General features: G+C 42.0%; 1 protein-coding gene across 1 annotated transcript in view; it reads right to left on the minus strand.

Moving 5' to 3' along the window:
* Nucleotides 1-2,135: 2,135 nt before the first annotated feature.
* The window catches only part of GRIK3 (glutamate ionotropic receptor kainate type subunit 3), a 379,534-nt gene continuing 359,980 nt past the window's right edge, over nt 2,136-21,689 (minus strand). Inside the window, exons 14-16 of the mRNA XM_069972662.1 lie at nt 9,696-9,918; nt 5,493-5,743; nt 2,136-2,330 (exon numbers count right to left, since the gene is read on the minus strand). Of these exons, the coding sequence (XP_069828763.1) occupies nt 2,136-2,330; nt 5,493-5,743; nt 9,696-9,918 (669 nt within the window). The remainder of the gene's footprint in view (nt 2,331-5,492; nt 5,744-9,695; nt 9,919-21,689) is intronic.

Raw genomic sequence — 21,689 nt, forward strand, 5'->3', positions numbered from 1 at the left:
CACCTGGTTATCGTGCACAACGCCGGTCTGTTCCCGAGCACCGACCCGGCATGGAGCCTGCTGGCTCCAGTGTGACGATCTCCCCTCTGTGATGCGGCTCTATTAGAGTCAATGAAGCCGCGTCACAGAGGGGAGGGGAGGAGAAATCATCGCACTGGGGGCCAGCGGGCCTGCCTCCAGTGCTTCATGCCAGGCCGGTGCTTGGGAATAGACCGGCATCATCACATCAGTACTTGTCTGTAAATGTAAAAAAAACACAAAGAGACGTACCTAGTGGTACATTCACTTAAAAAAACCCCAAAAAAACAGTTTTCTTTAGTCAAGTAAGAGGTCTTCTCACATGTGAAGATTACATGGCCTTGATATAAACTCTGATACTTGACGGTTAGTCCATATATATACGGTTGGTGTCTTCCTTTCCATCTTGGCAAGTGCTGAAAATAAAAGCAACGTTAAAGGGTATGTGCACCATTTTAATTGTTCCAAAACGGCTCAATTAGAAAACTAACCCACTTTGCAAATAATCTGGATTACAAAAACCCCACAATGTGTGTACAGAATACAGTTACAGAATATAAAGATACCCTCAATGCTTTCCAAGTGAAGATCGAAAAGCAGCATAACATATGGAACACAAGAACAGGTGGAACACACACTGTAGGTCTGCAAATGAGATGTTTAGGCAAATTGATGGAATTTTTTTAAATTATTTTTTTGCAAAGTTGTTTGAGAACAATAAAAAAAAAATGTGGAAGTGCACATATCCTTTAAATCTATTGATATTGTGGGAGAAAGTAACTTGAGTTTAAAAAAAAAAATAAGCCACTTTGTTCCGAACCTGGATGTTACTCCATTGTGTAGGATTATACCGTAGGACATTATTTTGTCCATATAACCATGAAGGTCTTATATACAATAGTTGTCGAGAAAGACAGAATACAATGATGTTAATTAAAAAAAAAGAAGAAAAAAAAAGTGTATTTTTTGTTTCATTACATTACCTTGTACATTGAACATGGGTTGGTGCAATATTATCAGCTAAAAAACTAACAAAAAAAAAGGATGGAAACAAAAAATTGCACCGAGATATGTATATGTTTTGTAAAAACTGTGTATTTAACAGTATGTCTTTACCATTGAGAAGCATGAGGATGGCAATACACACACAGTTATATGACAGCACTACAATGTAGTTTCTCTATACACAAATCCCAAAGTGTCATCCTAGACAGAGCACCATAGATGCCTTCCATAACCATTCGTCTTTTGTGTATAGGCCAATAAACACCTTCTCTTTTTTTCTTTTTTTAGGCGATGGATTTTTTTTTTTGCTTTAGCAAATCATACTGTGATCTGACCAGTGATAACAGATAAAACCCTTTCTTTGGTTACTTGGTTTTCCGGGTCGGCAATATGGTTCTGTAGGATATTTTGAGACTTGTGGTAGCTTGATAAGGAATCACTGCAATAAAGACATATGGTTAAAAAAAATGTATACAGAATGGCATTACTGTGTGATATGTTTTTTTTTCCCTTGCAAGTTGAAGGTTCATGCTAAGAGTCTTGTTGGACTGTGCAAAGGAAAGTAATAAGGTGGTGTCGTATAGTCCCCTTTCCTCAGCTTAGGTTTGTTCTTCTAGATCAGCTTTAGTTCTGAAGTAGTAATCTTCATGTTTCAGCCGCATTAAAGGACCCATTAGCTGTCTGATTCAGACATAACTTAAAGTCTGCGCCTTTTGCAAACTCCTCATAGGCACATAATTGAGGTATGAGTTCCCACTGAGCAGTTTGGCAGACCATACATATGTAGCGAGTGTGCTGTGTACAACAAGACAGAATTGATCTTCCTTCTTCTGAGTCAAAGCTTCCAGCAAAGATTAAGTCATTTGAATTTTTTTATTGCCATGCTCAATAATGCCACCAAGTCTTTGTGGCTTCTCAATGTCCACTGAGGGCGGAATTAACTTGGCGATAAAATGCCTCTGTAAGTTTTGTTTGTAAACAAGAGACTTCTGGCTGTAGAGTATAAGGATGTCGGATGCCCTTGGCTTGTTTAGAAGTCGATACTGGTGACGGGCATGAAAGTTTTTGATCAAGGATTGATATCAATAGTATTGTGCACACATAGAATTGTTCTAGGGAAATACTGGGGTTAATCCAGTATTGCAGGTCATGTTGTCCTTTCCAGGCAGTCTTCTGTCATTAAAAGTGTGCATGTTAATAACAGCGTCACTCTTGACCATGACGGGCGGCTGGGGTTTATGTTTGACACGCCGCTGGCAGGTGAGAGATAATCGGATCTCATCGGCCATTGTGCTGCAAAAAGAACGCTGAAGGAGGAAAGGCAAAAGAATGAATTTCACATCATCAGATTCTATCATCATTCACAGTCATATAACTTTTTGGAGATTTTTATACCACGATCAACACAACACTGAAGGAACTCACAAGAAAATACATTAATCAGCTGGAAATATCATATAGTTTAAGTAAGCGTAAGAGGTTGTCCACAGGATAAGGGAAAAGTAGGAGGTTTCTAGGACCTCTGTATCTCTAAATTGGCCACTGCCTACTCTGTTATGAATAGAGCAACGAATCCGGCACGTGACCGGCAGCTCTATTCATTCCTATAGAACACTATACTTGCCTCTTTGTGTTGGCTCTATAGGAATGAATAAAGCTGCAGGTCACATATTGTACCCGCGACTCTATTCATAACAGAGACTGCGGGGCCAGATATGGAGATTGGTGGGGGGTACAGAGTTTGGACCCCCGTGACCTCCTACTGGCTGCTGACCAATACACTGCTGTCTCTATGTATCCACAAGATGGCTCATCAGTCACAGCTTGGTGGGGTGTGGAGACCCTTTAAACGCGCCAATCTACCACCTGCACTACACAGTGTATGGGGTGGAAGCAGTTTTCTAATTAGATGTTTTGAAAGGGAATCAAAAGAACACCTGTGGGCATCATAACAAATTTGTAATTTCTGAAAATTGTTGCAATTAAAATGTAAATTGTTTTGTGTGATCGATAAAATAAATTAAAATTTAACCCCTCTGCAGTATCTGCTGTAAATATACAGAGGACCCATGCTGAATAACTATGAAATAACCTTAAGAAATGAGCTTGCATCCCAGATGGCAGGTACTAGCTCTTAAGAGCAGTCATTGACTCAGTGTCAATGACTGACGATCACACCGGTCAATGAACCCCTCAAAATCCATGTAAATAGAAATTAAGGCATTTAAAGAGTTTGAAGCAGGCACCAGTCCTCACTTTCTATGGCAGCTAAAGGTCTTCTGAAGGCTTTGGTGCTTGTTATGGTAGACCTTTCAGCAGGGTCGTTTCTAGAGGCGGGCGGGCCTGGCGACCGCACGGGACGCCGACAGCTAGAGGGCGCTGGTGGATCCACTGAGCTGGACAAAGCATGGGGGCTTACTACTATGGGTAAGGGAGAAAAGGGGGGCTTACTACTATGGGTGGGGGAGCACAGGGGGGCTTACTACTATGGGTGGGGGAGCACAGGGGTGCTTACTACTATGGGTGGGGGAGCACAGGGGGGCTTATTACTATGGGTGGGGGAGCACAGGGGCGCTTATTACTATGGGTGGGGGAGCAAAAGGGGGCTTATTACTATGGGTGGGGGAGCACAGGGGGCTTATTTCTGTGGGTGGGAGAGCACAGGGGGGGCTTATTACTGTGGGTGGGGGAGCACGGGGGGGCTTATTACTGTGGGTAGGGGAGCACAGTGGGGCTTATTACTATGGGTGGGGGAGCACAGGGGGGGCTTATTACTGTGGGTAGGGGAGCACAGGGGGGGCTTATTACTGTGGGTGGGGAGCACAGGGGGGGTTATTACTGTGGGTGGGGGAGCACAAGGGGGGCTTATTACTATATGGGGGCACAGCAGGGGATCCTTCATACAGGGGGAAACTCACATAGCTAATGACTTTACTGCACAAGACACAAAAAAAGTGGAAGTTGTAAAAGTGCGGAACCTAAGATGTTTGTCTGGCAGGTTCACAAGAGATGAATTGTTGCTGCAAGAAATCATCATGGTGGTCTGGGCCAGATGGAGAGGAAAAGGGAAAGTGATGCCTCAGATCAAAGAAGACGTCACCTGTGAGTCACTGAACGGTTTTTTTTTTTTTTTTTGGGGGGGGGGGGGGGGGGGTGCGCTTTTGGCAGGATTCGCCCTGTAGTCAAAATTACCTAGAAACGGCCCTGCCTTTCAGGCACCAATTCATATGATTTATCCAATGAAATAGCACCGCATAAGCAATATAATGATAACCTACTTAAGTACCGGCCAGGATGATCCGGGGTCACGGAACGGCCGGATGTTCACGTAATGTGAACATAGCCTAAAAGTGTAAAAGTTTTCTAGGAACTAGGTGAATATTCACCCGTAAAAAGTTAAATCACCACCTTGCTCTCATCAAAAAAAAAAAAATAAAAATATATCAAAATAAGTAAAAATATTAGCACAAGAACAAAATAATAACAAATGTGGTATCACTGCATGTAAAAATGTCCAAATTATAAAGTTTTTAATCCTGCACAAAGAGCAGTGCAAGTGGAAAAGGAATCTGGTATCATTATCATGTCATATATCAGATTTTTCCCATATGTTACCAATAAAAACTAAAGCACTGTAAATAGAATAATAAACATAGAAACAATAAAAAGTGATCCTGTCACCCCCTGTCACTGTCACACAGCTGTAAAGCTTAAATTCTGCAGTTTTCATACCTTACTTTATAATAGATTTCTTTGTGCTTGGTCCAGTGAAAAAATCTTTTTATCGTTTGTGGATTGTGCCACCTGGGTTGGTTTCATGACTGCCGAACCAGTTTGCCCCACCCACATCGGTGCCATAGGTCCTGCTCTTCTGTGGCTTCAACAGTGTCTAGGCCCCGCTCCCTCAGCAGCCATCAGAATAGACCAACCAAGAGGGGGTGGCGACTAGACCTTTAGGCCCGCCGATTTCAGTGGTAGCCAAGAGGGGGGTGCCTAGACAGCGATGACATAGTGGAGGGGTGGGGCCTACATCACTGAAGCCCCGCCCTGGTGGCACAATGCACAGACGATAAAAAAAAACTTTTTTCATGGACCAAGCGTCAAGAAATTATAAAGTTAGGTATGAAAACTGCAGAAGTACTCATCCAGAAAAAGGCGACAGTATTACTTTAAGGATAATTATCTTTTATATTATTATTATTATTTATTTTTTTTAATGACCAGGCCAGTTTTAATTTTTACATTGTTTTTTCTTCCTTACGTTCTAGGAACCATGTCACTTTTACTTTTCCAGCTACAGAGGTGTATTACAGCTGGTTTTGTGCAGTATCAATTTTATAAATACAGAAATAAAGTCAAATATTCTTATGGAGCAATCCAATCCAATGCAAAGTCTATCTGCTATCAATTGATATCTGAAATGCACAGTTTACCTTAATGAAGCATCATAGTGGTTGCAGAAAACTTACCTGCTCTCGCTCTGCTGTCTTTCTTAGTTTATATATGAACTCCGCCACTGCTACTACTACAGAAAGGATCAGACCTGCGGCCAGTACAATAAAGATGCCTCCCATGTTCTGGATACCCAATGCACTGGCCTCCTTATTTTTTTCCTCGGGGCAGCCTCCAGCTCTCCACCACCTCTCTTTCATTTTATGGATTTCATCAGCTTCTTGCAGTTGTAGGATAGCAATGCTTATCCTGTCACGATATGGAGAGCCTTAAAAAAGAGAAAGGTACATATTTTTATTATAAAGAAATTGTAAATTTTCTATAAATTATGATCTGTATCTAAATCAATGAAATATAAGGGCCACTGTTGCTTATATGGTGGCCAACAAAGGCTATGTTCACACAACTTCAAAAAAAGAGAAAGGAAAGGTTATGTCCACACAACGTAAAAAAAAATAAGAGAAAGGCTATGTTCACACAATGTCAAAAAAAAAAGAGAAAGGCTATGTCCACACAACATCAAAGAAAAGAGGAAGATGATGTTCACACAACGTTAAAAAAAAAAAAAAAAAAAGGGAAAGGCTATGTTTACACAACGTAAAAAAAAAAAGAGAGAGAGAGAAAGGCTATGTTCACACAACGTTTAACAGTGTCCATAGCAACAGACGCTGTCAAATTGCCGACCGCTGGGTTGCATTCAGGACATTCCTGCAGCTGACACCTCTGTATTGGCTGCAGGAACATTCTCTTTTTACTATTGATTGGTGGGTAGTGTCGGGTGTGCTCGCAAATTAATTAGCCATTCACTTCAATGTAAAGTGTGGCCGCCGGCCGACATTACATTGTATGAAGAGCTATTATTTCCGGACACTGTTCACTCAACAACGTCCGAAAATAATAGGCAGGTACATTATTGTAACGCCCGTTCTAAACAACGGGCATTAACATAACGCTGTGTGAACTTCAATGCAATGCAGTCCCTGCAGTAAAGAACGGACACTGATGCCATTGCAATCAGCGTCCGTTCTTTACATAAAATAACATAGTCATTACGCGTTTTCTATTTAAAAAGATGTCTGTTTTTTTTTTTGCTCAAATTCAATTGACTTTAATGCAAAGCATTGAAGTCAATGGAATGACAGACAACCAAAGCACACAGTGTATAAAACGAGGGACATAACGGACATCACTAGCGTCAAGATAATGATCATGACAAAAGTTTTTTAGATTTTTTTTGCAAACAGCGGGCATTATTTTTTTGTTGTTTACACAGTTATTCTTTTTCACCGTTTTACCGTTAAGTTCAATGGACTTTTAAACTAAAGAAACAACCAAAGGCTAATTAGTAAATCCAAACTAAAATAATATACCAACAGCCGTCCCTGCACTTATGATGGCCAAATAGCGAAATGACGTTCGTCGTTTTAAACAGAGAGGAAAAAACATTGTGTGAACATGGCCAAAGTCTGTATTTAACGGCACAAAAAATTTGAGTCAGCACCACTAATCCTTCCCCCTATGTATATGCACAGTTGTCCAGATTAGAATATGGGAATAAAGCTGATTGTGGTGGAGCTCAGCTTAGTCCTTGTCCTTGTAAATGTACGTGTGCAGAAAACACTGAAGCGACAAATCACCAGATGCAGTTCAAACAATTCTTTTGCTTTTATTCCATGCAAGGGGTATACAGGTACAGAAGCGTGTTACAGCGAGTTTGTAAGCGGGACAGCTGTTTCACAGAAAAACCTGCTTCCTCTATCTGTAAAACAGCTGTCCCGCCTACTAGAACACTGTAATAACCTTCTGTACCCATATTCCCCTTGCATGGAATAAAAGCATGTGTGTGTGTAAAGGAGAACTTTTTTTTTTCAAGTAACGCACATGACTGTACTGTTTTTCTCTCCCATGGATCTATCCACGTCCTGATTTCCTTTCTGAACTGTGACCCTGCTGTTGCCATGTAATATTGCATACATTTTTGCAACACCAACCCCCCCCCCCAATCCCTGTCTGCATGTGAATTGAAAACCAACTGCCAGTACTAATGGGACAGAACAGAAGACATCAACTGAACTGGGCGTGAGTGACCCAAAGGCAGGTAATAACAAAAACAAAGAAGATATGTGGGGGATTAGAATGTCTATAGATTTCAAATGATACAGGTTGCATCTGTAAGGTTAAATATGATAAGCAACCAGTTAAGGGTGAGGGACCCCTCCAACCTATGTGTTCAGGGTCCCTGAGGCAATAGTATTTATAGTATGAGCCTATAGCAGTCTGTGACCATTTTATTTCACACCACAGATCGATAATATGGTCATGTGCATTACTCATCATTGATCTCTTATATTATAAAGATCAGTCAAATCATTGATAAAATATTTCCTTAACTCCTTTATGACCAAAGGTCATCGATGCACAGATGTCCAGGTCAATGAGGCAATGTTCCTCCTCGCCTTCTAAAAGCCATAAAACTTTTATTGTTCTACCTGGTTGGGGGCTCATTTTTTGCACCACGATCTATAGTTTTTATTGGTACCATATTGGAGTGAAAGAAAATTAGAATTGCTTTTTGTAAATTTTTTTCTGATGACGGCTATGCTCACAAGCTTTTTCTGTCCTTTTTTTTTCCTTTTCAAAAAAAGTGTATAGACAACTAAAAATAACGCCCGTTGTTTGCAAAATAACATCAGTGAATAATTGTCGGGAATATTATTTCGACATCCGCGCAAACAACGTCTATCATCCAATACACTATGGGGGACATTTATTAAGACCGGCATACTCTTAAATGAAGCCCCACCCCCTATTCCCCTCCCAGATTCACTGAGAGGTGCACGCTTCTTAGCACACCTGGCCGTCCCTGCTTCCTGCTCATGATTTACACCTGTGAGCCTTGGTAATAACTGAATATATATATATATATATATATATATATATATATATATATATTATTTTATTTTTTTCTTTCTTTTTTACAGTGTGAACATAGCGATAGAAGTTAAAAAAAAAATAAAGCAATCCTCTTTTCCATTTTGTATGAAATAATATTGTTATATTTTAATAGATCATACAACTCTGCTCGCTACAATATCAAATATGTTTTTTTTTTCTTTATAATAAGAAAGGGGGCGATTTAAACATTTTTTTTTTATTTTTCCACTTTATAAGTCCGCTAGGGGACTTATATATGCAATCACTAGATTTCATATACTGATCAATACTATGCCAATGCATAGCATTGATCAGTATTATCCATAAACTGCAGACAGTCTGCCTGTCTATGAGAAGATCACCATTCTGACAGGATGGAGGTAAGTACTTCCCCTCCAAATATCAGGGAAAGTGATCGGTCCCCCCACAGTGACAGGTACTTATCCTGTCATAGACTCCCTTAAATGCTGTGAATGCTATAGATCACAGCACTTAAGGGGTAATTACCACAGATGCTTGTCACTATGTCCGTCCTGGGACAGTAATGTGTGCTGGGCTGCTAACATTGAAGCAGCCCCACATATAATAAACCTCTCCACAAAAAAAAAAAAAAAAAAAAAATATATATATATATATATATATATATAATTATTCCTACTACATATTTGTACATGTTTTGTTGATGTGAAGGGGTTAATGATAAATTATAACTCAGTTGCTTACCAGGAGCAAAATACACAATATGCAATTCTGTACAAAACATCAACTTTGTTATGACTTTGTTTTTATTGGCAGCTATATTATTTACACTATTGATTCATTGACTGATACTATGATACTTCCCTTTTACAGTATTCCCCGGCAAACGTCAGATATCCCCCAAGAAATCAATTTATGACAGCTAATAAAATATAAATATCTGCCTGTGCAAAAAAAAAAATAATCACTAAGATCTAACCAGACCTCCTGTTCTTAGAAGAGCAGGCAACTTGTAAATAATGTAGTAAATGGAACAGAAGTCATATTTCATTCCCATCATCCATAAGCTCTTATAGCATGTTGACGTGCCAGTCGTCTCCAGTTCTATTTCCCCACTAACTGCTTCAAACTGATGTGGATCCTTATCATGTCTAAGAATTTCTCGACTGAGAAAGAGATTTCTTCATAGAGAGCTGCTTGGAGGAAGTAACCTTCTCTGCTATCTATAAATTAAACATGAATCATATACCTCCGAAAAAGACTCGTGGTGGAAACATGTGTTTGTCAAATGATTGCGCTTTTCTTACCCATGGGTGTCCCAATTCCATAACCCTTTGAGTCTATGAGTCCTCCAATCTGTGTGAGATTGCAGTTCCTCTGAGTTATGTATTCAATAGCTGTTGATTCCATTAGCAGAGCGTAGTCGGAGGAGAGGACTCGCTGGATGCCTTCCTCATTACTCTTAACGAGCGACGATGGCTTGCTGCTCATGAACGCCCACATCTTCTCGAAGGTCGAAATGTGAGATTTCTGCCGAGTAAACAAACAAGAGAGGGGTGTTAAGCTTCATGCTGTTTATCAGTTGAGCACTTTTTTTTTTTTTTGTTTCTCGCTGTCAAATGGCAAAGTAGAGTAAATTAAAACACAATATTATAAAATTCTCTTCTCCCCCCCCCCCTTCAACTGTAAATCCTCCAGGGCAAAGAACATTGACGGAAAACAATAGCACAACTAGACCTAAGTGCCCATGATAGCAGTTGTAAATCCTTATATGCAACATGGTTGTTTGCTGGTTCAATTTAGAAGTTCAGTATTATTGAGAATCAACACATCTTAAAGGGGTTGTCCAGTGTCATTAAAACATGGCCCCTTTCTTTAAGAGGCAACAGGAATCTTGTCTCTGGGTCAGGTGTGGTTTGCAATTTAGCTCCATTCACTTCAATAGATCTGAGTTGCAAAACCTTCACCCAAACTGGAGACAAGAGCGGTGCTGTCACTGGAAGAAAGTCCCGGAGGGATATCTGGCTAGTCCTGTGTTTCGAGACTCTTCAATGAGGCTCCATGAGCTCTTCTTTTGTATATTCATGTGTCCCAGGGGTCAATGCACCTAGGATTTAACTGCATTGAGCGCTTTCACTAGCAGCCAGCAGTGTTATCGTTTGGCTGGTCTCACTGAGATCAGTGATCTGTTTCTCTTATGGCTCTACTAGGCATTGCTCCCGCCTAGCCAGAATCCTGCTCCACAGTGATGAGGGACAACAGCCTGAAACAGCTGTATGTGGATGGATATCGGGCCCTGTTTTTTTCCTTGTCATTACATTGACTTATAGGGCTACTTAATATGGTGGTTTTGGTGGTTTCCTTACAGGAGCCACCCCTTGGCTGGGTCCTTCCCGGAGGTATATCTGGCTAGTCTTATGTTTCGAGACTCTTCAATGAGGCTCTATGAGCTCTTCTTTTGCATATTCTCGAAGAAAGTGGACATGTTTTCTAACGCTGGACAACCCCTTTAAATATATCAGTACACTAATAGACTTAAAGTGTAGCTGTAATTTCAAACAACTTTTTAGAAACCGATAATAAAAAGCAAATAAAAGAAAGTCCGTAATAGATTTTATTGGGCAAAAGAGCTTCCTTCTGTACTCACAAGGCTGTTTCCCACCTTCCTCTCATTTCTTGTCTGTTCATTATCAAGGATAAACCATCTACAGAACAGGGAAGCAGCGTGAAGACAGGTTTGCAATGCTGATTATAGCTTATAGAGAGGGGAGGAGCTAAGGGGGAAAAGTGATCTGGAAGAGGGGAAAGCCTGTGCAATGTGCAGACTTTGTGGCCAGGGAAAATGCTGGATTCATATGCTGAACTGCTCAGTGCAGGTCTTGGAACTTCTGAAGGTTTGCTACAGTGAGGTACGATTGCATGCTCTTGTTTTTAGTGTGTACTGTATATAGTGTAGAGGAGGACACACAGAGGCTAGTCTGCATCCACACAGCAGCTGAGCATAGAGAAAGCAGACACAGAGATGTAGTTTGCATATAAAGTTTGCATATTGCATATACATACACAGGACAGCTTATCCTAAAAAGTCAGCGGAAACTATAGTTACACTTTAAATTAGGTGCAATTTCTAGAAAAACAGTAGCTGTAAAAAAAAAATAATAATAATAATAATAAAATAAATAAATGCAGATCAGTAAAATTGCTCTGTATATAGTTTTCCCAGAAACTGAAAATACCAGGAATTAGGAGCACTGATACCTGAAAGCTAAATATTCCCTTTACCCCTCCCCAATTTTAGTGCTGATGTTTCATTTTTGTTCATTCCTTTCCTTCAAGAGACATAACTTTTTATATTATTATTCTTCAGGCAACATAGCCATATGTGGGCTTTGTTTTTGGCATAGCAAATTTAATGTTGTACAGTATCTGGGATCTCACAATGATTGGCCAGTGATTGGCTGAGCGGTCTGACAGCTCAGTCAGGCCGCTCCGGAGTTGATGCTGCGTCGCGGGACCTGGGGAGGAAGACGGAGAGGAGGAGAAGACCTGCTAGGTAATGAATGCTGCATAGGCTGCAAGGACATCAGTAACGATGTCCCTGCAGCCCTCGCTAAACAATCATCGGGCCGTGGAATAGGCCCAGTAAACGAGCGGCGATCTAGCAGATGATTTAAATAAAAAAGGTTGTTTTAAAAAAAGACACCAACGCGTGGCACTTAAGCAGTTACCATATTTCATTTTCATAAATTGAAGTTTTCACAGATGCCTGGATGATCAACCGTTATGTTTTTATTTTTATTTTATTTTTTTGCGTTTTCGCTAAACTAATCTCACCCTGTACGACTTCTGGTTATGACGTTTCTGGAAGGTACCTGACTGGATATGGAGGGGGCACACTGACTGCACATGCACCCTTTCTCTATTTCCTCCTGAAACCTGATTGTTAGCAGCTGCAAGAAAAGGGTTAAAAGTTACTGTGAGGTTGTGACTCCTCCCCACACCCCTCTCGTCTTATAGTCACAGCTCCTGGGTGTTTCCCATGAGCTCTGTGGGCAATCGGCCCTGCAATCGCTTTGCCCTCCAACCCTCCCTTTTGGTCTTGTTTTGTTTCTTTGTGTGCTTTCTTCTGTTATAATACCACTTAAGTCACAGCTGGCGAAAACTACCTGCTAGGCAGGCGTGTGGGGTTAGTAAGGTAACGGTAAGCTGTTTCAGATCACAACCCAGCATAAAAGTTATATCGGTGTCTTTATTCCTGGAAGCTATGCTTATTAATTATGGTTGCTGTTTGCTTGGGGTCTTTGTGCAGTCTTAGGCTATGTTCACACAACGTAAGTTCCTCGATAATCAAGGTCGTTGTTAGAGCGGCCGTGATTTTTGCGGTACTGACATTGTGGTGCAGGCTGAGGAAATCCCGGCCGGAGTGGACACACATGGCCAGCAACGCTGCGAGAAACTGATACAAACCCTGTCAGTGCACAATATGGAGCGAGCGGCTGTGGCCATACACTCCATAGTGTGCAGTGGAGAGTTCTGATGCGGGTGCGCACGGATGCACCCTTGTCAGAACTCAACGGCGCTAAAGATCATCCGGCCCGTACTACAGTACCTGTCGGGATGATCTTTTCTGAGACCGTCCGTTTCTTGACCCAGCCGGGTCACGGAACGGCCGGTCTCTTACGAGGTCTTAACATGGCCTTTAATGTGGGAGCCCTACATTAGTGTCAGATCTGAAGGACAGCATTCGTCGGCAGGTAGAAGCAATATGATAAAAACCATTGCTTTCAGCAGTGCAAATGGCGAGCTTTTTTGAAACCAAGACTAACATGTTTGTAGCGTGATTTGCTACATAACTACAGCGCCACCTATCAGTTCTGAAAGACGTTACCTTATTCTGAGATGAGAGCGCACCTTGTGCCTTTCTTGTTGATGTGGAGTCATTTATCAGTAGCTGCTCATACTTTACAGATATAGTCAATACAGTAATACAGTACGCCTCTCATGATAATATGTTGCCCTTCTTTTATTGTGTAGAGAAACAGCAGGAATCTGGAGCCTGTCTGCTATGAGGGGTTAATTCTTTTTCAGCCTGTCCTATTTAATTAAACCTAAAAGATATTTTAATGCAGGGATAGCAATGCTCATGCCAGCTTCTTTGCTTCATGTGATGCATGGCTTTACTAGCTATTCATTGCTGTGCATTTTAATTTCCTTTTTCTGGAAAAAAGTCTCTGGGGGCACTGGGTCAATAGGTTTATAGACTTCATTTGATCTCACACTACATTTCTCATAATAACAGTCTGATAGTCATCATCGGAGTATGTGAAACGCATTACATCGAGGAACCCAAAGGCCATCCTCAACCAAACCTCAAACCATCATCAAGTCGTGGTTTTAGGATATAACAAATATCATTTTATTCGTTCTGCTTACAGAAAATACATACATTTAAAATATATATTCTCAACATGGTGGCTTAGTATTTAGGGGGGCATTTATGAAAGTTCTGATAGTTCCAGGGTAACCTGAAATATGATGCATTAATACAGTACATGATTTACGCACATTAATGTTCACCAGAAGCAACTTAGGACATGTGGAGGAAATAAAGTATAATATACCCAAAGTTTTGCAGGAATAAGGAAATGTGCTAAACAGACTGTTGTTCCTAATATTTATTACAACAGTGATTGTTCCACAGGGCTGGTGCATAGCAAATATGGTGCCAATGTTAAGGAAGAGAGAAAAAGTGATCCTGGAAACTACAGGCCTGTAAGTCTAACATCAATTGTGGGTAAAGTATTTGAGGGTTTGTAAGAGATGCTATACTGGAGTGTTTTAATGAAATAACACAGCACCAGCATGGGTTTATGAGGAATCAGTCCTGTCAGACTAATCTGATCAGCTTCTATGAGGAGGTCAGTTATAGACTAGTCCTGGGGGAGGCTTTGGTTGTTGTGTTGTGTGGCATTTAATACTGTTCCACATGAAAGGTTGGTCCATGAAACGAGGATGCAGGGACTAGGAAAAAATATGTGTTAACTGGCTGTGTGATAGCAAACAAAGTGTGGTCATTAACCCCTTAAGGACCGGGCCTGAAATGGGCTTAAGGACCGGAGCAAATTTTATGAATTTGACCAGTGTCACTTTATTCATTAATAACTTCGGGATGCTTTTACCTATCCGGCTGATTCTGAGATTGTTTTCTCGTGACATATTGTACTTCACATTTCCTGTAAATTGGAGTCGATACTTATAACGAATCTTTATGAAAAAACCAAAAATAGCGTGAAAAATTGTGAAAAAATGCATTTTTCCAACTTTAAAACTTTTCTGCTTATACAGAAAATGGTTATACCACATAAATTATATATTAAATAGCATTAGCAACATGTCTACTTTATGTTGGCGGCATTTATTAAACTATATTTCATTATTTTTAGACAATAGGAAGCTTAAAACATTAGCAGCAAATTTCCAAATTTTCAGTAAAATTTCAAAATCAGATATTTTTAGGGAACTGTTCAGGTTTAAAGTGTATTTGAGGGGACTGTGTGTTAGAAAGCCTCACGAAGCACCCCATTTCAGAAACTGCACCCCCTAAACTCTGCAAAAGCACATCCAGAAAGTTTTTTAACCCTTTAGGGGAGTCACAGAAATAAAAGCTAAGTGTGTAAGGAATTTGAAAATTTTAATTTTCTGTGCAGAGATTTTATTGTAATCCAATATTTTTCATAATTATAAACCTATTACCAGAGAAATGCACCCCAATATTGATTGCCCCGTTTCTGCAGTTTATAGAAATACCCCATATGTGGCCCTATTGCGCTATTTGACGCAACCACAAGCCTCAGATATAAGGGAGCGCCTAGTGAATTTCAATGGCTCCGTTATTTTTGGTCATTTTTGACTGTACCACTTCAGGTTGGCAGAGGCTCTGGGGTGCCAAAACCTAAAAAACACCCCTAAAGGGACACCATTTAGAAAACTACACCCCTCAAGGAATGTAACAAGGGGTGCGGTGAGCATCTGGACCCCACAGGTGCTTCACAGATTTTCCAAACAATATGGCTTGAAAAAAGACTAAAGTATTTTTTACACTAAAATGTTGTTCTAGCCTTCAATTTTTCATTTTCACAAAGGGATAAAAGGAAAAAAAAAACACAAAACATGTAGCGCAGTTTCTCCCGAGTACGGAAATACCCCACATGTGGACATAAAGTGCCAAGCGGGCGCAGGACGAGCCTCCAAAGGGAAGGAGCGCCAATTGGCTTTTGGAAGCTGGATTTCACTGGAATGGATTTCAAGGGCCATGTCGCATTTACAGAGCCCTCGTGCTGCCAAGACACTGGAAACCCCCCACAAGTGACCCCATTCTGGAAACTACACCCCTCAAGGAATCTAACAAGGGGTGCAGTGAGCATATGGACCCCACTGATGACGGGCACAAATGTGGAAAAATGTGACGTGAAAGTGAAAATTTTCATTTTTTCACTTTCATGGCACAAATGTGCCCGTCATCCAGGGGTCCATATCCTCACTGCACCCCTTGTTAGATTCCTTGAGGGGTGTAGTTTCCAGAATGGGGTCACTTGTGGGGGGTTTACAGTGTTTTGGCAGCACAAGGGCTCTGTAAATGCGACATGGCGTTCATCATCCATTCTAGCCAAATCCAACCTCTAAAATCCAAATGGCGCTCCTTCCCTTCGGAGGCTTGCCCTGCACCCACATGGCGCTTTATGTCCAGATGTGGGGTATTTACGGACTCGGGGGAAATTGCTCTACACATTTTGTGTTTTTTTTTCTCTTTTAACCCCTTGTGAAAATGATAAATTCAAGGCTAGACCAACATTATAGTGTAAAAAATTTAATATTTCATTTTCACGCCACATTGTTCCACATTTGTGCCCGTCACCAGTGGGGTCCATATGCTGACTACACCCCTTGTTACATTCCTTGAGGGGTGTAGTTTCCATAATAGGGTCACTTGTGGGGGGTTTAACTGTCTTGGCAACACAGGGGCCTTTTGAATGCAACATGGCCCCTCGAAATCCATTCCATCCAAATCCAGCCTTCAAAAACCAAATGGCGCACCTTCCCTTTGGAGGCTTACCCTGCACCCGCATGGCGCTTTATGTCCACATGTGGGGTATTTCCGTACTCAGGGGAAATTGCTCTACACATTGTGTTTTTTTTTATCTTTTAACCCCTTGTGAAAATGAAAAAATCAAGACAAGATCAATGATTTAGAGTAAAAATTAAAAAAAAATTACACTAAATGTTGGTCTAGCCTTGATTTTTTTCCATTTCCACAAGGGGTTAAAAAAGAAAATGAACACAAAACGTGTAGGGTAGTTTCCCCTGAGTACGAAAATACCCCACATGTGGACATAATTTGCCATATGGGCACAGGGCAAGTCACCAAAAGGACAGAGCGCCATTTAGAGGCTGGAATGGGGGATGGAGGCCATGTCGCAATTACAAAGCTCCTGTGCTGCCAGAACAGTAGAAACCCCAGACAAGTGACCCAATTCTGGAAACTACACCCCATAAGGAATCTAACAAGGGGTGCAGTGAGCATATGGACCCCACTAGTGATGGGCACATGTGTAGAACATGTGCCGTGAAAATAAAAAATACCATTTTTTTCATTTTCACGTCCCAAATGTGGCCGTCACCAGGGGGCCATATACCCGCTGCCCCCCTTGTTAGATTCCTTATGGGGTGTAGTTTCCAGAATGGGGTCACTTGTGGGGGGTTTCTACTGTCCTGGCCGCACAGAGGCTTTGTAATTGCATCATGGCATCCTCTAATGGGAATGGCGGCCATACCTATTTAGCTGGGGAAAAGGGACAATTCTAATTTATTTGGGGGTATTAGGCCAATTATTAGTTTATAAGGCTGAAAATGACAGGTGTCCATCAAATTCAACCTGTGTTGATCCAGAGGAAGGCAAAAACCTCTCGTGAGGCAGACGACAGTAGCCTCATCACTGGGAAAAATTCCTTCCCGACTCCATAATGGCGATCAGAATAATCCCTGGATCAACGTGACCCCTGAAATAGGAATAAGGGACAGAATTTAGATAATGTAGAACTCCGATGACGTGTGGTGCGCCTTGGAGCGATCCAGTATGCAGAGGCCGGGGTGATCAGGACAGGTGGCACACTGGTAAATGGCGTCCTTCCTGATCCCCCTGTTACACCACACTCTGCACTTCTTCTGGGGTCTCCCTTTCTCCAGTGTGGGGGACGTCACCTGGAAAATGTTGTCCTGGTGCGATACGGGGTCCTTCATATCCAGAAGCGCTGGGTCCGCTCCATGGCTGCTAAATATTAGGGCTTTATTACTGCTTCTGATATGTTCGGATCGTGCCGCAAGCTACAGTAGCTCAGGCAGCGAGGGACCGGAAGAGGGGGTGCTGGTATAAAAGTTATCCCCGTACAGGTGGTGACCTTTATCCAGCAGTGGGAAGATCAGTTCCCGGACGATGTCCCCACTAACTCCGAGGATGGGGGGGGGGAGTGGGCATCTGGGGCTGGATTCGGATGTCCCTTCCTTCATACACTCTAAGGGTACGTGCACACTGCGGAATCGCGAAGGATAACCCTTTGTGCATTCCGCAGTTGGCACCCGCCGGCGGACTGATGCAGGCGCACGTCTCCGTCCGTGTCGTAGACTCCATTCTATGCACGGGCGGATTCCGCTCTGCGTCCAACGTGTTGATGGAATGACGGATGATGGAATCCGCCCATGCATAGGATAGAGTCTATGACACGGGCGGAGACGCGCCCCTGCATCAGTCCGCCGGCGGGTGCCAGCTGCGGAGTGCACGAAGGGTTATCCTTCGCCATTCCGCAGTGTGCACGTACCCTAAATCTGTAAGTGTACCCTGAGGTACTCTCACAGAGTTTGTAGAATTTCACGCCATACCGTCATCTCTTATTGGGACGGTACTGGCGGAAAAGACGTGTCTGGGAGGCAGCGTACGCTACGCTACCCCCAGACACGTCACTGGATGATGAGGAGGATGAGGATGAATGGAGGAACGAAGGACCCCCCATTCATCCTCACTGGCTGTTTCGGTGTCGGAGGCAATAATAACGCATGCGTCCGATACCGAAAACACCCTGGGGGCCATCTTTATATGGGGATTGGTATATGGGGTATGTAGTGGTGTAGTGTAAAACTTTATTCAATGTAGTGTGGTGTAATGTAGTGTTTTTTTACGTGTTTTTTACAGTAAGTATACAAAAAAAACCTACGCCAAAAATGGTGTTGCTGATGAATGCCGCACTTATGTTCGGCACTTATCAGCAGACCGTGGCAGTAGGATATAAAAAAAAAACCACCCTACGCCAAAAAGGAGGAGTTGCTGATTAGCAGCGCACTTTCGTGCGATGCTGATCAACACTCAGCGGAGATAGGGTGCGGAAAATAGGAAAAAAAAAATTGGGAAAAAATTTTTTTTTTTTACTACATTCTGAACATCCCTGTAGTGGCTGATACGTGTATTACACTTATCAGCCGCTAGGGGGCAGCAGAGCGCAAGATCCGAAAATAGACGACGCTGGAGCCGGAAAAATACGAAAAAAGACGACGCTGGAGCCGGAAACAGACGATCGGGACTCACGGAAGAAGCCGAAGTCCCGACAAGATGAAGAGGACGCCGGGAACCCGGAAGACGCCGATCAGGACCCCGGGACAGGTGAGTAATGTACAAATACCTGCTCTGGACCCCTCAGCTACCTAGCTGAGGGGTCCGGAGCAGGTATTTATTACTTGTGGGGACTTTGATCGCCGTGAACGGCCGGCCGGCTGGCCGGCCGTTCACGGCGATCGGGACGGTGGTACCGTGACCACCATTACTTTTTACAGTAATGGCGGTCGGTGCCGTCCTCGGACAGCACCGACCGCCATTTTTTTCCGGGTCATCGGGCCACCGATGGCCCGGAAAGGTTCCGATCGCCGCTATGGGCTTATCAGCCAATAGCGGCGATCGTCGGCATGGGGGGGGGTTAACAACCCTCCATGCCGACAGGGAGAGATGGCCTGCTATGTATTATAGCAGGCTATCTCCCCCGATCGGGACCCGGCCGGCCGCGGCGCCCGTTTAAAGGGCTGACGTACCGGTACGTCATGGGTCCTTAAGTGACAGTGATCCATGACGTGCCGGTACGTCATGGGTCCTTAAGAGGTTAATGAAATGAACATACTCTGATTGGGTCACAGTTACAAGTGGGGTACCACAGAGTCAGTGTTGTGTCCACTTCCTCATATGTATTTATTAATGACATTAGGGGGCTACAGAGTAGAATCTTCATATTTATAGATGAAACTAAACAAAGTAATCACCACAGAGGAGGATAATATAATATTACAGAAGGTTTTGGAGAAGCTGGATGCTTGGGCAAGGAAAGACAAATTAAGTCAATAAGTGAATAAGTGTAAGGTTAAGCACTTGGAAAGCAGAAATAAAACGTATAATTGTGTGCTAAATAATAAAACACTGAGTAAAACTGCTTTTGAGAAGGACTTGGGGATATTGGTGGACAACAAACTCAACTCTAGTGATCGGTGCCAGTCAGCAGCTGCCAAGGATAATAAGATCAAAAGAGGCATACATGCTAATTAGAGATGAGCGAGTAGTGAAATATTCAACTTCCGAGAATTCGAATCGAATAGGCACTGATATTCGACTGTTCAAACGAGTATTCAATCCTATTATAGACTATGGGGAAAAAATTCTCGACACTTGAAAATCAAAATTTGACCACTTATATGGTCACCAAGTCCCCCATGAAACCTCCCTAAACAATGCAAACACCTCCGGAATGACACTGGGACATTAGGGGGAGCATGCCTGGGTGCACCCAACACCCCAAAATGCAGTATAATGCCACTCTCTGCAATTGCAAAGGAAAAATATTTGCAAACGCTTTATGAACATTTATGGCAATGTTCACACATTTTGTTCGTATTCCAATGTGCGTCCATAGAGCGTCATGTTATTCGCGCGTATCACGCGTAATGCTGTACGAACGTTACTGGAACAGTATGTATGACGTGCCTTTTTCTGGGCTACTGGAACAATATGTATCACGTGCCTTTTACTGGGCTACTGAAACAGTATATATCAAGTGTCCTTAGTGGGCTACTGGAACAATATGTATAACGTGCCCTTAGTGGTTTTAACCAGGGACACTATAAGTCACTTGTACACACAGGGTACTGGAATGAATACACCTGCTGATGCTGTTATATCATCTATTCTTAGCACTGAGAAGAGCTTTTGATTCAGAGATGACTTTTTCACTTGATCTTAGCCCTGAAAAGGACTTTTGGGTTCTGTAGTAAGCCCGCCTAACCAAAACGCTACTAAAACCTATCTCTCCCTGCTGCAAGATCTCTCCCTGGCTAGGTTGAAAGCGCATCTGCGGTCGAGAGGCGGGAGCCAAGTATTTAAGATTCGAGGTCATGTCGTTCAGCTATCCAATGAGGGTATTGTGTCATATGCATCAGTACCACGGTATTATCGTATAGCCATGTTGTGTATTACTGCTAACTTATCCCATTCCATTACTCAGGACAGATATATAACAGTATGACAAAGTGTCACTGCTAGGTCTGAAAGTCTAGTCCTTTCAGATATTTGTGGTAACAAGGGTACGCTATGTTATATCCCACCCTGATTATTAACAGCAAATTTTTGTCAACATATTATTGTCTTTAAATAGACTACATTAGCTACTAACCAATGATATGAAGCCATAAAACCAGTTTTTCACCAGGAAATCTGAACTTGATTATTTTTATCTTTGGTCTTCTTACAAACTATAGTGGATTGATGATAGTGTTTCTTGACATTGAATATCCACTATGATCCATTGCCACTAATGTGTATGATAGACATTGGGACTGATTTACTAATGTTGTTCCGTCAGAATTATTATTATTATTATTATTATTATTATTATTATTTTTATTTTTTTTTGTCCATTCTCCCTAATGGTTTACTGTTCCGCCTTCGTTGCTAATGGTGTGTGATGCAAAAATGTCAGAAACCTGACATGCTCCCTGTTTTTGTCTAAAAACTCAAAAAGTGGGTGTGTCATAGGCATTTTCCTTGAAACCCACAATATCAGACTAATTTATGGGAAGGGTTGCTGAAAACCTGACAATCTTATCAAGTGAGGTCCTTCTATCTAAAAATATTACTCAGAACTCCTAGAGAATAAAAAATTATAAAATAATATCGCTGAGGCTTAAACAAGTCAGTAGTGGACTGCTTATACTATTAA

The sequence above is a fragment of the Dendropsophus ebraccatus genome, chromosome 5 (genome assembly GCF_027789765.1).
Source record: "Dendropsophus ebraccatus isolate aDenEbr1 chromosome 5, aDenEbr1.pat, whole genome shotgun sequence".
Taxonomy (NCBI): domain Eukaryota; kingdom Metazoa; phylum Chordata; class Amphibia; order Anura; family Hylidae; genus Dendropsophus; species Dendropsophus ebraccatus.